At 45.0% G+C, this 16,412-nt stretch overlaps 1 protein-coding gene and 1 long non-coding RNA gene across 8 annotated transcripts in view; one reads left to right on the top strand and one right to left on the bottom strand.

Annotated features, from left to right (window-relative positions):
- Positions 1-215: 215 nt before the first annotated feature.
- Positions 216-16,412, bottom strand: part of LOC118358206 (ral guanine nucleotide dissociation stimulator-like) — a 38,321-nt gene continuing 22,124 nt past the window's right edge. For 3 of the 4 annotated variants that reach the window (XM_035735761.2, XM_035735760.2, XM_035735758.2), the window contains exons 14-18: positions 15,886-16,090; positions 15,542-15,616; positions 5,566-5,823; positions 5,251-5,365; positions 216-2,607 (exon numbers count right to left, since the gene is read on the bottom strand). In XM_035735761.2, coding sequence (XP_035591654.1) covers positions 2,432-2,607; positions 5,251-5,365; positions 5,566-5,823; positions 15,542-15,616; positions 15,886-16,090 — 829 coding nt within the window. In that variant the 3' untranslated portion in view covers positions 216-2,431. The remainder of the gene's footprint in view (positions 2,608-5,250; positions 5,366-5,565; positions 5,824-15,541; positions 15,617-15,885; positions 16,091-16,412) is intronic. The other variant, XM_035735759.2, reaches the window with a different exon arrangement.
- On the top strand, positions 10,532-14,800 carry LOC127911676 (uncharacterized). Of its 4 annotated transcripts, none has more exons than XR_008078862.1 (3): positions 10,532-10,588; positions 12,495-12,608; positions 14,742-14,800. It is a non-coding gene; the product is annotated as an uncharacterized LOC127911676 (long non-coding RNA). The 4 variants fall into 4 exon arrangements; XR_008078863.1 differs by lacking the exon at positions 14,742-14,800 and adding an exon at positions 14,509-14,567; XR_008078864.1 differs by lacking the exon at positions 14,742-14,800 and adding an exon at positions 14,089-14,147.

Genomic DNA, 16,412 nt, shown 5'->3' with positions numbered 1-16,412 from the left:
GCAGTTTCTCCAAGGGTAACCGGTAATAATCACACTGCCACCTAGGCTTGAACAGTGTATCTGAGGTTCTTAGAATGTTGTTGTAGTGTTCAGAACATAACACTCAGAAATGGCAATCTCCCCTAGAAAAAGCAAGTGATAGAGAAATGAAACAAACATTGTATTTTGAGAGTAACAGACCCCTCGTCCTCCCTCCCTCCCTCCCTCCCTCCCTCCCTCACCCACTCTACTCATCTCTTTGGTACATATAGGAAGGGGTAAACCAGCCACCTTTCTCCATGGCCTGAAATATTTTCTACCACCACATGGACCTCTATCTATTCTCCGTCAGGGTTGAGTTTTCCCCATTTAATTGTGTCGTAATGGAGAGAGAGACAGAGAGAGAATGTGTGTTCACAGTGCTCTGCATAGAAGAGAGCCAATCGGAGCAATCGGCAAAGACCCAATCACAGTGTAAGGGAGCAAATCACAGTGAGGGAGTTTGATTAAGTGCACCAGGCTATGGCCCATGACGTGAATGGGCCAAAGCGGTGAGGGAGGAGTACCCTGCTCAAATCGAATTGTAATTTGTGCCACTCGGTCATGTTGTCAACAAGGCAGCATCATGAATCGTTCAGAAACATACATTTCTTTTTCCATAAAATATGTTTGAATCTTCTAATTAGTTTTCATTGGGAAGGGAGTTAAAGCCTTTTTTTAAAAATCAAAAGCAATCACTTCTGCATGTGAAAACACAGAATCCTAGTCATTAAACCATGTGCTTAACCTACGTCACTTTTGTTTAGAGCCAACTTCGCCATCGGCCAAAACGGGGTACATGGCTCACTCCTAGGAGGCAACCCGGTTACAAAACGAATGCAATTAAAGCTAACCCAGTTCACCCGGGGAAGTCCGGAGCGTTAATTGAATACCCTCAGTGACAGAGCCCAGAAGAGATAACCAATCATTATGCTATTTATGTCCCCCCAAAAAGAACTCTTAACATCACGGGGGAGTCTCTACCATGCTGCTATTACTCATCTCTATGGTCCTACCATGGTCATCAAGGAAAGGACACACATTTAAAAAGCAACTGAAGGGGTTGGGACCAGCATACAGCACTGAGCAATAAAGGCATGTAATGTCAGTGAAATGACAACTTTATGGTCGTCTATTCCATGACATGAAAAGACCACTATCATGCTTGTAATAATTTCAGAGTTGGTGTCATTCATCTCACTCTTGTCTGCTTGTAAGTAAGAAGAAGCTTGTTTGGGGTTTGATGCACTGCTTTCTTTTGAGGCAAGGATTGTTAACTCCTCTTGCATGGTTGGGCAGCCATAAGGGGAATCATCAGGCAGTTACAGATTATACATGATACCACTATCCCACTGTCAGTACTGGGATGTAAACCGTTGTTTTCCATACAGAGATAGTCCAGTAGGGACAGGGTGGTATGAAATGCTGTCCTCTGAGCCCCTGAATCACTCAGTGATACTCAATACCATGCAGTCGCATGAAAGTCCCAAAGTCATGCCTGTCCTCACCCCCCAAAAATAAATGAAGGTGAATTATTGACCTTTAGAAAATGTATATTTAGCAGCAGCCCCATAGCAAAGGAAATGGTGGCAAAAACAACTAAAGCAATAGCCTAACTGTAATGGGAACATCGTCAAACATAAAGGTCCATTGCAAAGTAATGCTGATATTATGCTGTGAAGTTGGGTATTTCTTAAATACCATAATAGTGTATCTCTATCACGTTTTTCTCTTATTTTACACCTAACTCTCTGTAATCTTTCTAATGTTTTTTGAGCATATTGAGCTCCATTGCTACATCCTTCTTCCTTGTAGTGGTTATAATTGAATATAACAAGATGTGTCTCTTGGCTGCTCTTAATAGAGAGTACACTATTCACATTTCATGCTCTGAAATGGGCACAGACTTGAACCTATATTCAATATGGCAGCATCTGCAGTAAACTCTTCAAACTTACAAAGGAGCACCTCTCTATCTAATCACACCAGGCCACTTTAGTTTTCTGTACGTTCCTTGTGCTCCTGTTTTACTATATTTACTAACACCCCTCTTATCATCACAGAGTCAGAGAGAGTATTTAACATGACCAGATATTCCAAATATCTGTAAACACCATTGACACAAACTCAGGCACGGAGGGTTAGGGACAGCACATTGTTAAGCTCCCAATAATCAAGGCCTGAGCCAAGAAGACACCAGTCTCTTCAGGCTTGTCTGGAGAGTCCTGGTCTGGACACAATTGTGTTGATACCGGTAATTGCTTCTCCTGCTTTGCTGCCTGCTTACGATACATGCAGACAGTTCTTGTTTTTCACTAGGCTCCGTCTCTAGTGTAGTTCTCAGATACTTTAGTGTAGGTGGATTTAGAGGGCCTTAATCCAGAAGACTGACAGAGAGCTGGGGCACTCGCCCTCAGAAGATCCCTTTGGCAATTTTCAGGCCCTTCTGCTTCATGCGGGGCAGCGTAGAGCTGGCTACACTCTTGGCCCGGCCTGTCTTGAATGAGGTACGTTTCTTCAGCACGAAGTTATAGTTGGCGGTAGAGTTCATGGCATAGAAAACGTTGGCATTGTCTGGGATCCGCAGCTCTATAGGGTGAGAGGAGAGGCGTATATATTGTTAGTAAAAACATTTGTTTTCCAGGTAAGTAATTAATAAATTAGGATACTATACAAATTGGATGGAGATAAGTGTCGGTGGTAAGAACAACAAATTGATATACTATTAATGACAATCTGTTTGATTGATAATGAAAAGTATTATATGGGTGACAACGAAAGGTCCAATGCAGCCATTTTTATCTGAAATATCATTTGCATATTTCCGTTAGGGAACGCTTACTTTGAAGTGCGCGTGTGCAATAACTCATTTCGCATTTGCACTCCTAAACAATGCAATTTTTAAAAACTTTGGCAAAGGGTAAAGTCTACAAAACTTAGTCCACTCTGTTCGTTACGTATTTTTGTTTTGGGAATTGAAAACTGCATTGAGATTAAATGTTTAATCAATGAGAAAATTTGCAGAATGTCGTCCAAAATCCATCTCGTTCCATCTTCTCCCACTGCTGGCCACTGGGGTTCCTCTCACTACCATCACACTGCCGGCCACCGGGGTTCCTCTCACTACCATCACACTGCCGGCCACTGGGGTTCCTCTCACTACCATCACACTGCCGGCCACTGGGGTTCCTCTCACTACCATCACACTGCCGGCCACTGGGGTTCCTCTCACTACCATCACACTGCCGGCCACTGGGGTTCCTCTCACTACCATCGCACTGCCGGCCACTGGGGTTCCTCTCACTACCATCGCACTGCCGGCCACTGGGGTTCCTCTCACTACCATCTCACTGCCGGCCACTGGGGTTCCTCTCACTACCATCGCACTGCCGGCCACTGGGGTTCCTCTCACTACCATCGCACTGCCGGCCACTGGGATTCCTCTCACTACCATCGCACTGCCGGCCACTGGGATTCCTCTCACTACCATCGCACTGCTGGCCACTGGGATTCCTCTCACTACCATCGCACTGCTGGCCACTGGGATTCCTCTCACTACCATCGCACTGCTGGCCACTGGGATTCCTCTCACTACCATCGCACTGCCGGCCACTGGGGTTCCTCTCACTACCATCGCACTGCCGGCCACTGGGATTCCTCTCACTACCACTGCCGGCCACTGCACTGCACTGCCGGCCACTGGGATTCCACTGGGACTGGGGTTCCTCTCACTACCATCACACTGCCTGGGATTCCACTGGGACTTCCTCTCACTACCATCACACTGCCGGCCACTGGGATTCCTCTCACTACCATCGCACTACTGGGATTCCATCACACTGCCGGCCACTGGGATTCCTCTCACTACCATCGCACTGCCGGCCACTGGGATTCCACTACCATCGCACTGTGACTGGGATTCCTCCCGGCCACTCCTCACTACCATCACACTGCCGGCCACTGGGATTCCTCTCACTACCATCACACTGCCGGCCACTGGGATTCCTCTCACTACCATCACACTGCCGGCCACTGGGATTCCTCTCACTACCATCGCACTGCTGGCCACTGGGATTCCTCTCACTACCATCGCACTGCTGGCCACTGGGATTCCTCTCACTACCATCACACTGCCGGCCACTGGGATTCCTCTCACTACCATCACACTGCCGGCCACTGGGATTCCTCTCACTACCATCACACTGCCGGCCACTGGGATTCCTCTCACTACCATCACACTGCCGGCCACTGTGATTCCTCTCACTACCATCACACTGCCGGCCACTGTGATTCCTCTCACTACCATCACACTGCCGGCCACTGTGATTCCTCTCACTACCATCACACTGCCGGCCACTGTGATTCCTCTCACTACCATCACACTGCCGGCCACTGGGGTTCCTCTCACTACCATCGCACTGCCGGCCACTGGGATTCCTCTCACTACCATCACACTGCCGGCCACTGGGGTTCCTCTCACTACCATCGCACTGCCGGCCACCGGGGTTCCTCTCACTACCACATTTATACATCCAGTGAAATATCTGTCTCATTGTTCTATCTGTGGCACTATTTTCAAAGTAACATCATCACATGATCAACGACAATGAATCTTCAGTGTTTTTTCAAACCGGTGTTGAACATTGCTTTAACATTCACTCACAAACTTCATCTCAAAGTTTCAGTATTGATTATTTTAAACCCAAGAACATGTTTTAGAACGGTAGTCTCTGTAAGAAATATGCTAACATAATTGCCATTGCTAGCTAGATCGCGATCTAAATCGGTTGCCTAGTTTTCAATTAAAATGGTCAAAGAGAAACAAAAATAGCTTATTAGCAAAGAGACATTTCTCAAGGAAGAATTTTGCTTGGACTGTCTGGGAGGGTTCAAATCTAATTTTATTGGTCACATACACGTGTTTAGCAGATGTTATTGCAGGGTGTAGCAAAATGCTTGTACCTGCTTGGTCTGAGTGGGGAGGGGAAAACAGTAAACCAGCTGTTATTGGCAGAGCAGTTTGGAACTCTTTTTTATTGGTCCATTCACTAATTTACCCCCTGGTGATGTCACCAGGCAGGCCAAAACTCCAACCAGCTCTTACACTAAATGGGCATTATTATCATTTTCATAATTTCACAGTATTATTCCAACCTCATATTGTGGAAATATAAAGCACAGGAAATCATGTTTTTGGGCCTTTAACATATCTTTGGTAAATTATCATATTACCTTTTTCTTCAGAGATTTTCTGCATCAGCTCATAGTCCTCAGCTTTCTCTCGCTCCAGGTTGTGTTTCACCATGGCTTTCCTGATGACTGCTGGCGTCTTGTCCTGACTGGTCACCTGCACCAGGAGATAAAGAACACATTTTTAGTTGACATATAAAACTGATGTGCCTGAAATCTCTTCTCTGGCTCAGACATTGTTAATTGAATCAACCGCCCTCTGCAAACAATTAACATTTTCCACAAGGAAAACATTTCACAAGAAATGAATCTATCAATATCAAATAACTCTCTCCTGCTCCTCCTCCTTGGTCTTACCAGGATGCTCTTGTACATGTTGCCGTTGTCCACCTCCAGGCTGACTCTGATGATGCAGCAGTCATCCGCCTGCTGGTTGTAGCGGGGCAGGGAAAGGGTGGAGTAGCAGGATACGGCTGAGACTGAGCGCTTGTGGGAGTGGGAGGCGCCTGGGAGAGGAGTGGAGGAGGACACCGAGGAGGACGAAGCACTGCTGGAGCCTGAACCGGAACCCATCCCTGAGGTGTCTAGAGATGACAGGGAGGTGGACTCCCAAAACTAGAGAAAAAGAGAGAGAGATTGATTACAACCATTTACAGTCCACAGAACAAGATTCTGTTGCAGAGTGGCATGCTGCAATAAACAAATAAAATGTGAAGTGTGAAAGTATGAGTCGTAAGTATAAAGATAATGAGGGTGAGAAGCTGAGAAGTAATGTCTGTGATGAGACGGTAATGAGGAGGTTAGAAAAGAAGAAACCCCCTCGTGTTAGAGTGAGAAGGTTAGAAAGAAGAAACCCCCTCGTGTTAGAGTGAGAGGGTTAGAAAGAAGAAACCCCCTCGTGTTAGAGTGAGAGGGTTAGAAAAAAGAAACCCCCCTAGTGTTAGAGTGAGAGGGTTAGAAAGAAGAAACCCCCTCGTGTTAGAGTGAGAGGGTTAGAAAGAAGAAACCCCCTCGTGTTAGAAAGAAGAAACCCCCCGAATGTTAGAGTGAAAGGGTTAGAAAGAAGAAACCCCCTCGTGTTAGAGTGAGAGGTTTAGAAAGAAGAAACCCCCTCGTGTTAGAGTGAGAGGGTTAGAAAGAAGAAACCCCCCTAGTGTTAGAGTGAGAGGGTTAGAAAAAAGAAACCCCCCTAGTGTTAGAGTGAGAGGGTTAGAAAGAAGAAACCCCCCTAGTGTTAGAGTGAGAGGGTTAGAAAGAAGAAACCCCCCTAGTGTTAGAGTGAGAGGGTTAGAAAAAAGAAACCCCCCTAGTGTTAGAGTGAGAGGGTTAGAAAGAAGAAACCCCCCTAGTGTTAGAGTGAGAGGTTTAGAAAGAAGAAACCCCCTCGTGTTAGAGTGAGAGGGTTAGAAAGAAGAAACCCCCTAGTGTTAGAGTGAGAGGGTTAGAAAGAAGAAACCCCCTCGTGTTAGAGTGAGAGGGTTAGAAAGAAGAAACCCCCTCGTGTTAGAAAGAAGAAACCCCCCGAATGTTAGAGTGAAAGGGTTAGAAAGAAGAAACCCCCTCGTGTTAGAGTGAGAGGTTTAGAAAGAAGAAACCCCCTCGTGTTAGAGTGAGAGGGTTAGAAAGAAGAAACCCCCCTAGTGTTAGAGTGAGAGGGTTAGAAAGAAGAAACCCCCTAGTGTTAGAGTGAGAGGGTTAGAAAGAAGAAACCCCCTCGTGTTAGAGTGAGAGGGTTAGAAAGAAGAAACCCCCCTAGTGTTAGAGTGAGAGGTTTAGAAAGAAGAAACCCCCTCGTGTTAGAGTGAGAGGGTTAGAAAGAAGAAACCCCCTAGTGTTAGAGTGAGAGGTTTAGAAAGAAGAAACCCCCTAGTGTTAGAGTGAGAGGTTTAGAAAGAAGAAACCCCCTCGTGTTAGAGTGAGAGGGTTAGAAAGAAGAAACCCCCTAGTGTTAGAGTGAGAGGGTTAGAAAGAAGAAACCCCCTCGTGTGAGAGGGTTAGAAAGAAGAAACCCCCCTAGTGTTCGAGTGAGAGGGTTAGAAAGAAGAAACCCCCCTAGTGTTAGAGTGAAAGGGTTAGAAAGAAGAAACACCCCTAATGTTAGAGTGAGAGGGCTAGAAAGAAGAAACCCCCCTAGTGTTAGAGTGAGAGGGTTAGAAAGAAGAAACCCCCCTAGTGTTAGAGTGAGAGGGTTAGAAAGAAGAAACCCCCCTAATGTTAGAGTGAGAGGGTTAGAAAGAAGAAACACCCCTAATGTTAGAGTGAGAGGGCTAGAAAGAAGAAACCCCCCTAGTGTTAGAGTGAGAGGGTTAGAAAGAAGAAACCCCCCTAGTGTTAGAGTGAAAGGGTTAGAAAGAAGAAACCCCCCTAGTGTTAGAGTGAGAGGTTTAGAAAGAAAAAACCCCTCATGTTAGAGTGAGAGGGTTAGAAAGAAGAAACCCCCCTAGTGTTAGAGTGAGATGGTTAGAAAGAAGAAACCCCCTCGTGTTAGAGTGAAAGGGTTAGAAAGAAGAAACCCCCTCGTGTGAGAGGGTTAGAAAGAAGAAACCCCCTAGTGTTAGAGTGAGAGGGTTAGAAAGAAGAAACCCCCTCGTGTTAGAGTGAGAGGGTTAGAAAGAAGAAACCCCTAGTGTTAGAGTGAGAGGGTTAGAAAGAAGAAACCCCCTCGTGTTAGAGTGAGAGGGTTAGAAAGAAGAAACCCCCTAGTGTTAGAGTGAGAGGTTTAGAAAGAAGAAACCCCCTCGTGTTAGAGTGAGAGGGTTAGAAAGAAGAAACCCCTAGTGTTAGAGTGAGAGGGTTAGAAAGAAGAAACCCCCTCGTGTGAGAGGGTTAGAAAGAAGAAACCCCCCTAGTGTTCGAGTGAGAGGGTTAGAAAGAAGAAACCCCCGTAATGTTAGAGTGAGAGGGTTAGAAAGAAGAAACCCCCTCGTGTGAGAGTGTTAGAAAGAAGAAACCCCCCTAGTGTTAGAGTGAGAGGGTTAGAAAGAAGAAACCCCCCTAGTGTTAGAGTGAAAGGGTTAGAAAGAAGAAACACCCCTAATGTTAGAGTGAGAGGGCTAGAAAGAAGAAACCCCCCTAGTGTTAGAGTGAGAGGGTTAGAAAGAAGAAACCCCCCTAGTGTTAGAGTGAGAGGGTTAGAAAGAAGAAACCCCCCTAATGTTAGAGTGAGAGGGTTAGAAAGAAGAAACACCCCTAATGTTAGAGTGAGAGGGCTAGAAAGAAGAAACCCCCCTAGTGTTAGAGTGAGAGGGTTAGAAAGAAGAAACCCCCCTAGTGTTAGAGTGAAAGGGTTAGAAAGAAGAAACCCCCCTAGTGTTAGAGTGAGAGGTTTAGAAAGAAAAAACCCCTCATGTTAGAGTGAGAGGGTTAGAAAGAAGAAACCCCCCTAGTGTTAGAGTGAGATGGTTAGAAAGAAGAAACCCCCTCGTGTTAGAGTGAAAGGGTTAGAAAGAAGAAACCCCCCTAGTGTTAGAGTGAGAGGGTTAGAAAGAAGAAACCCCTCGTGTTAGAGTGAGAGGGTTAGAAAGAAGAAACCCCCTCATGTTAGAGTGAGAGGGTTAGAAAGAAGAAACCCCCTCATGTTAGAGTGAGAGGGTTAGAAAGAAGAAACCCCCCTAGTGTTAGAGTGAGATGGTTAGAAAGAAGAAACCCCCTCGTGTTAGAGTGAGAGGTTTAGAAAGAAGAAACCCCCTCATGTTAGAGTGAGAGGGTTAGAAAGAAAAAAAACCCTCATGTTAGAGTGAGAGGGTTAGAAAGAAGAAACCCCTAGTGTTAGAGTGAGAGGTTAGAAAGAAGAAACCCCCTAATGTTAGAGTGAGAGGGTTAGAAAGAAGAAACACCCCTAATGTTAGAGTGAGAGGGCTAGAAAGAAGAAACCCCTAGTGTTAGAGTGAGAGGGTTAGAAAAAGAAGAAACCCCCTAGTGTTAGAGTGAAAGGGTTAGAAAGAAGAAACCCCCTAGTGTTAGAGTGAGAGGTTTAGAAAGAAAAAACCCCTATGTTAGAGTGAGAGGGTTAGAAAGAAGAAACCCCCTAGTGTTAGAGTGAGATGGTTAGAAAGAAGAAACCCCTCGTGTTAGAGTGAAAGGGTTAGAAAGAAGAAACCCCCTAGTGTTAGAGTGAGATGGTTAGAAAGAAGAAACCCCTCGTGTTAGAGTGAGAGGGTTAGAAAGAAGAAACCCCTCATGTTAGAGTGAGAGGGTTAGAAAGAAGAAACCCCCTCATGTTAGAGTGAGAGGGTTAGAAAGAAGAAACCCCTAGTGTTAGAGTGAGATGGTTAGAAAGAAGAAACCCCCTCGTGTTAGTGAGAGGTTTAGAAGAAGAAACCCCCTCATGTTAGAGTGAGAGGGTTAGAAAGAAAAAAAAACCCTCATGTTAGAGTGAGAGGGTTAGAAAGAAGAAACCCCTAGTGTTAGAGTGAGATGGTTAGAAAGAAGAAACCCCTAGAAAGAAGAAACCCCTCGTGTTAGAGTGAGAGGTTTAGAAAGAAGAAACCCCTAGTGTTAGAGTGAGATGGTTAGAAAGAAGAAACCCCCTCGTGTTAGAGTGAGAGGGTTAGAAAGAAGAAACCCCCTAGTGTTAGAGAAACCCCCTCGGTTAGAGAAAGAAGAAACCCCTAGGTTAGAAGAGAAGAAAAACCCCCTCGTGTTAGAGTGAGAGGTTTAGAAAGAAGAAACCCCCTCATGTTAGAGTGAGAGGGTTAGAAAGAAAAAAAACCCTCATGTTAGAGTGAGAGGGTTAGAAAGAAGAAACCCCCCTAGTGTTAGAGTGAGATGGTTAGAAAGAAGAAACCCCCTCATGTTAGAGTGAGAGGTTTAGAAAGAAGAAACCCCCCTAGTGTTAGAGTGAGATGGTTAGAAAGAAGAAACCCCCTCGTGTTAGAGTGAGAGGGTTAGAAAGAAGAAACCCCCTCATGTTAGAGTGAGAGGGTTAGAAAGAAGAAACCCCTCATGTTAGAGTGAGAGGGTTAGAAAGAAGAAACACCCCTAATGTTAGAGTGAGAGGGCTAGAAAGAAGAAACCCCCCTAGTGTTAGAGTGAGAGGGTTAGAAAGAAGAAACCCCCCTAGTGTTAGAGTGAGAGGGTTAGAAAGAAGAAACCCCCTAATGTTAGAGTGAGAGGGTTAGAAAGAAGAAACACCCCTAATGTTAGAGTGAGAGGGCTAGAAAGAAGAAACCCCCTAGTGTTAGAGTGAGAGGGTTAGAAAGAAGAAACCCCCTAGTGTTAGAGTGAAAGGGTTAGAAAGAAGAAACCCCCTAGTGTTAGAGTGAGAGGGTTAGAAAGAAGAAACCCCCTAATGTTAGAGTGAGAGGGTTAGAAAGAAGAAACCCCTCGTGTTAGAGTGAGAGGTTTAGAAAGAAGAAACCCCCTCGTGTTAGAGTGAGAGGTTTAGAAAGAAGAAACCCCCTCGTGTTAGAGTGAGAGGGTTAGAAAGAAGAAACCCCTAGTGTTAGAGTGAGATGGTTAGAAAGAAGAAACCCCTCATGTTAGAGTAGAGTGAGAGGTTTAGAAAGAAGAAACCCCCTAGTGTTAGAGTGAGAGGGTTAGAAAGAAGAAACCCCTCGTGTTAGAGTGAGAGGGTTAGAAAGAAGAAACCCCCTAATGTTAGAGTGAGAGGGTTAGAAAGAAGAAACCCCTAGTGTTAGAGTGAGAGGGTTAGAAAGAAGAAACCCCCTAGTGTTAGAGTGAGAGGGTTAGAAAGAAGAAACCCCTAGTGTTAGAGTGAGAGGGTTAGAAAGAAGAAACCCCTCGTGTTAGAGTGAGAGGGTTAGAAAGAAGAAACCCCTCATGTTAGAAAGAGTGAGAGGGTTAGAAAGAAGAAACCCCTAGTGTTAGAGTGAGAGGGTTAGAAAGAAGAAACCCCTCGTGTTAGAGTGAGAGGTTTAGAAAGAAGAAACCCCTCGTGTTAAAGTGAGAGGGTTAGAAAGAAGAAACCCCTAGTGTTAGAGTGAGAGGTTTAGAAAGAAGAAACCCCTCGTGTTAGAGTGTTAGAGTGAGAGGGTTAGAAAGAAGAAACCCCCTAGTGTTAGAGTGAGATGGGTTAGAAAGAAGAAACCCCTAGTGTTAGAGTGAGAGGGTTTAGAAAGAAGAAACCCCTAGTGTTAGAGTGAGAGGTTTAGAAAGAAGAAACCCCCTCGTGTTAGAGTGAGAGGGTTAGAAAGAAGAAACCCCCTCGTGTTAGAGTGAGAGGGTTAGAAAGAAGAAACCCCCTAGTGTTAGAGTGAGAGGGTTAGAAAGAAGAAACCCCCTCGTGTTAGAGTGAGAGGGTTAGAAAGAAGAAACTCCCCTAATGTTAGAGTGAGAGGGTTAGAAAGAAGAAACCCCTAGTGTTAGAGTGAGAGGGTTAGAAAGAAGAAACCCCTAGTGTTAGAGTGAGAGGGTTAGAAAGAAGAAACCCCCTAATGTTAGAGTGAGAGGGTTAGAAAGAAGAAACACCCCTAATGTTAGAGTGAGAGGGCTAGAAAGAAGAAACCCCTAGTGTTAGAGTGTGTTAGAGGGTTAGAAAGAAGAAACCCCCTAGTGTTAGAGTGAAAGGGTTAGAAAGAAGAAACCCCTAGTGTTAGAGTGAGAGGGTTAGAAAGAAGAAACCCCTAATGTTAGAGTGAGAGGGTTAGAAAGAAGAAACCCCTCGTGTTAGAGTGAGAGGGTTAGAAAGAAGAAACCCCTCGTGTTAGAGTGAGAGGTTTAGAAAGAAGAAACCCCTCGTGTTAGAGTGAGAGGGTTAGAAAGAAGAAACCCCTAGTGTTAGAGTGAGATGGTTAGAAAGAAGAAACCCCTCATGTTAGAGTGAGAGGTTTAGAAAGAAGAAACCCCCTAGTGTTAGAGTGAGAGGGTTAGAAAGAAGAAACCCCCTCGTGTTAGAGTGAGAGGGTTAGAAAGAAGAAACTCCCCTAATGTTAGAGTGAGAGGGTTAGAAAGAAGAAACCCCCCTAGTGTTAGAGTGAGAGGGTTAGAAAGAAGAAACCCCCCTAGTGTTAGAGTGAGAGGGTTAGAAAGAAGAAACCCCCCTAGTGTTAGAGTGAGAGGGTTAGAAAGAAGAAACCCCCTAGTGTTAGAGTGAGAGGGTTAGAAAGAAGAAACCCCCTCGTGTTAGAGTGAGAGGGTTAGAAAGAAGAAACCCCCTCATGTTAGAGTGAGAGGGTTAGAAAGAAGAAACCCCCCTAGTGTTAGAGTGAGAGGGTTAGAAAGAAGAAACCCCCTCGTGTTAGAGTGAGAGGTTTAGAAAGAAGAAACCCCCTCGTGTTAAAGTGAGAGGGTTAGAAAGAAGAAACCCCCTAGTGTTAGAGTGAGAGGTTTAGAAAGAAGAAACCCCCTCGTGTTAGAGTGAGAGGGTTAGAAAGAAGAAACCCCCTAGTGTTAGAGTGAGATGGTTAGAAAGAAGAAACCCCCTAGTGTTAGAGTGAGAGGTTTAGAAAGAAGAAACCCCCTCGTGTTAGAGTGAGAGGTTTAGAAAGAAGAAACCCCCTCGTGTTAGAGTGAGAGGGTTAGAAAGAAGAAACCCCTAGTGTTAGAGTGAGATGGTTAGAAAGAAGAAACCCCTCGTGTGAGAGTGTTATAAAGAAGAAACCCCCCTAGTGTTAGAGTGAGAGAGTTAGAAAGAAGAAACCCCCTCGTGTTAGAGTGAGAGGGTTAGAAAGAAGAAACCCCCCTAATGTTAGAGTGAGAGGGTTAGAAAGAAGAAACCCCCTCGTGTTAGAGTGAGAGGTTTAGAAAGAAGAAACCCCCTTGTGTTAGAGTGAGAGGGTTAGAAAGAAGAAACCCCCTAATGTTAGAGTGAGAGGGTTAGAAAGAAGAAACCCCCTTGTGTTAGAGTGAGAGGGTTAGAAAGAAGAAACCCCTCATGTTAGAGTGAGAGGGTTAGAAAGAAGAAACCCCCTAGTGTTAGAGTGAGAGGGTTAGAAAGAAGAAACCCCCTCGTGTTAGAGTGAGAGGTTTAGAAAGAAGAAACCCCCTCGTGTTAGAGTGAGAGAAGGTTAGAAAGGGTTAGAAAGAAGAAACCCCTCATGTTAGAGTGAGAGGGTTAGAAAGAAGAAACCCCCCTAGTGTTAGAGTGAGAGGGTTAGAAAGAAGAAACCCCCTCGTGTTAGAGTGAGAGGGTTAGAAAGAAGAAACCCCCTGTTAGTGTTAAAGTGAAAGGGTTAGAAAGAAGAAACCCCTAGTGTTAGAGTGAGAGGGTTAGAAAGAAGAAACCCCTCGTGTTAGAGTGAGAGGGTTATAAAGAAGAAACCCCTAGTGTTAGAGTGAGAGGGTTAGAAAGAAGAAACCCCTCGTGTTAGAGTGAGAGGGTTAGAAAGAAGAAACCCCCTAATGTTAGAGTGAGAGGTTTAGAAAGAAGAAACCCCCTCGTGTTAGAGTGAGAGGGTTAGAAAGAAGAAACCCCTAGTGTTAGAGTGAGATGGTTAGAAAGAAGAAACCCCCTAGTGTTAGAGTGAGAGGTTTAGAAAGAAGAAACCCCCTCGTGTTAGAGTGAGAGGTTTAGAAAGAAGAAACCCCCTCAGAGGGTTAGTTAGAGTGAGAGGGTTAGAAAGAAGAAACCCCTAGTGTTAGAGTGAGATGGTTAGAAAGAAGAAACCCCCTCGTGTGAGAGTGTTATAAAGAAGAAACCCCTAGTGTTAGAGTGAGAGGGTTAGAAAGAAGAAACCCCCTCGTGTTAGAGTGAGAGGGTTAGAAAGAAGAAACCCCTAATGTTAGAGTGAGAGGGTTAGAAAGAAGAAACCCCCTAGTGTTAGAGTGAGAGGGTTAGAAAGAAGAAACCCCTAGTGTTAGAGTGAGAGGGTTAGAAAGAAGAAACCCCTAGTGTTAGAGTGAGAGGGTTAGAAAGAAGAAACCCCTTGTGATAGAGTGAGAGGGTTAGAAAGAAGAAACCCCCTCATGTTAGAGTGAGAGGGTTAGAAAGAAGAAACCCCCCTAGTGTTAGAGTGAGAGGGTTAGAAAGAAGAAACCCCCTCGTGTTAGAGTGAGAGGTTTAGAAAGAAGAAACCCCTCGTGTTAGAGTGAGAGGGTTAGAAAGAAGAAACCCCCTCATGTTAGAGTGAGAGGGTTAGAAAGAAGAAACCCCCCTAGTGTTAGAGTGAGAGGGTTAGAAGGAAGAAACCCCCTCGTGTTAGAGTGAGAGGGTTAGAAAGAAGAAACCCCCTCGTGTTAAAGTGAAAGGGTTAGAATGAAGACACCCCCTCGTGTTAGAGTGAGAGGGTTAGAACGAAGAAACCCCCTCATGTTAGAGTGAGAGGGTTAGAAAGAAGAAACCCCCTCGTGTTAGAGTGAGAGGGTTAGAAAGAAGAAACCCCCCTAATGTTAGAGTGAGAGGGTTAGAAAGAAGAAACCCCCCTAGTGTTAGAGTGAGAGGGTTAGAAAGAAGAAACCCCCTAGTGTTAGAGTGAGAGGGTTAGAAAGAAAGAAGAAACCCCCTCGTGTTAAAGTGAAAGGGTTAGAAAGAAGAAACCCCCTCATGTTAGAGTGAGAGGGTTAGAAAGAAGAAACCCCCTCGTGTTAAAGTGAAAGGGTTAGAAAGAAGAAACCCCCTCGTGTTAGAGTGAGAGGGTTAGAAAGAAGAAACCCCCCTAGTGTTAGAGTGAGAGGGTTAGAAAGAAGAAACCCCCTCATGTTAGAGTGAGAGGGTTAGAAAGAAGAAACCCCCTTAGTGTTAGAGTGAGAGGGTTAGAAAGAAGAAACCCCCTCGTGTTAAAGTGAAAGGGTTAGAAAGAAGAAACCCCCTCATGTTAGAGTGAGAGGGTTAGAAAGAAGAAACCCCCTCGTGTTAAAGTGAAAGGGTTAGAAAGAAGAAACCCCTAGTGTTAGAGTGAGAGGGTTAGAAAGAAGAAACCCCTCGTGTTAAAGTGAAAGGGTTAGAAAGGGTTAGAAAGAAGAAACCCCTCGTGTTAGAGTGAGAGGGTTAGAAAGAGAAACCCCTAGTGTTAGAGTGAGAGGGTTAGAAAGAAGAAACCCCCTCATGTTAGAGTGAGAGGGTTAGAAAGAAGAAACCCCCTAGTGTTAGAGTGAGAGGGTTAGAAAGAAGAAACCCCCTAGTGTTAGAGTGAGAGGGTTAGAAAGAAGAAACCCCTCATGTTAGAGTGAGAGGATTAGAAAGAAGAAACCCCCTCGTGTTAGAGTGAGAGGGTTAGAAAGAAGAAACCCCCTCATGTTAGAGTGAGAGGGTTAGAAAGAAGAAACCCCCCTAGTGTTAGAGTGAGAGGGTTAGAAGGAAGAAACCCCCTCGTGTTAGAGTGAGAGGGTTAGAAAGAAGAAACCCCCTCGTGTTAAAGTGAAAGGGTTAGAAAGAAGACACCCCCTCGTGTTAGAGTGAGAGGATTAGAAAGAAAAGGTTGCTGAGTGGAAGTACCGTGAAGTTGGGATCAGGAGTCTGCCACTCTTTCCCCAAAGCAGAGGCTGAATGTTTTACTGAGGATGTAGAGCTCTATAGAGGGAATCACAGCCACAGTTAGCCAAAAGTCTGCCCGGTAAAGTAAGTACATGGGTCGGTGTCAATTCACATGGCCCTTAATCATTATAGAACATTCATTCAAAGACATGACAATGTCAGGACTGAAATTGCTGCAGTGATGCTGTAATTTCAGTATCTCAGAAAAATAAATCAAGATGGATGTGTGCAGCATGATGAAATGCCTCTGCATCTGGTGGGAGTGTTCTCCTCCCCCCATATGTGACCATGGTCCGCCTCCTCACCTTTCTCTCTTGGGCGTCCGGTGAGTCCGACAGGAAGCTGGAGTTGACATCCTCCAGGTCAGAGCCGCTGGAGCCGGCTGAGGTGACGCTGAGGGTGTCCCCACTATCAACTCCCCCTCCCTGGTACAGTCTGAAGTGAGACTGGTCAAACGACTTGGAGTGGGAGCTTCCTGCACTGCTGCAGCTGGCCTCAGTTAACTGGCGACTGGAGATGGAGGAAAACACAGAGACGTATAAGAACCGGACCTCTAAAAAGATCAGACTGTACAAAATGGAAAACACCGGGTAAGGATGTACGCTAAAAATGTCAATACTAATTTTCAACTACACTGAACAAAAATATAAACACGACATGCAACAATTTCAAAGATTTTTACTGAGTTACAGTTCATGCAAATCTGTCAATTGAAATAAATTCATTAGGCCCTAATCTCTGGATTTCACAGCTGGGAATAAAATATCTGTTAGTCACCGATACCTTAAAATAAAGGTAGGGGCGTGGATCAGAAAACCAGTCAGTATCTGGT

The sequence above is a fragment of the Oncorhynchus keta genome, chromosome 25, assembly GCF_023373465.1.
Source record: "Oncorhynchus keta strain PuntledgeMale-10-30-2019 chromosome 25, Oket_V2, whole genome shotgun sequence".
NCBI classification, from domain to species: domain Eukaryota; kingdom Metazoa; phylum Chordata; class Actinopteri; order Salmoniformes; family Salmonidae; genus Oncorhynchus; species Oncorhynchus keta.
This window is presented reverse-complemented; position numbering and strand designations above follow the sequence as displayed.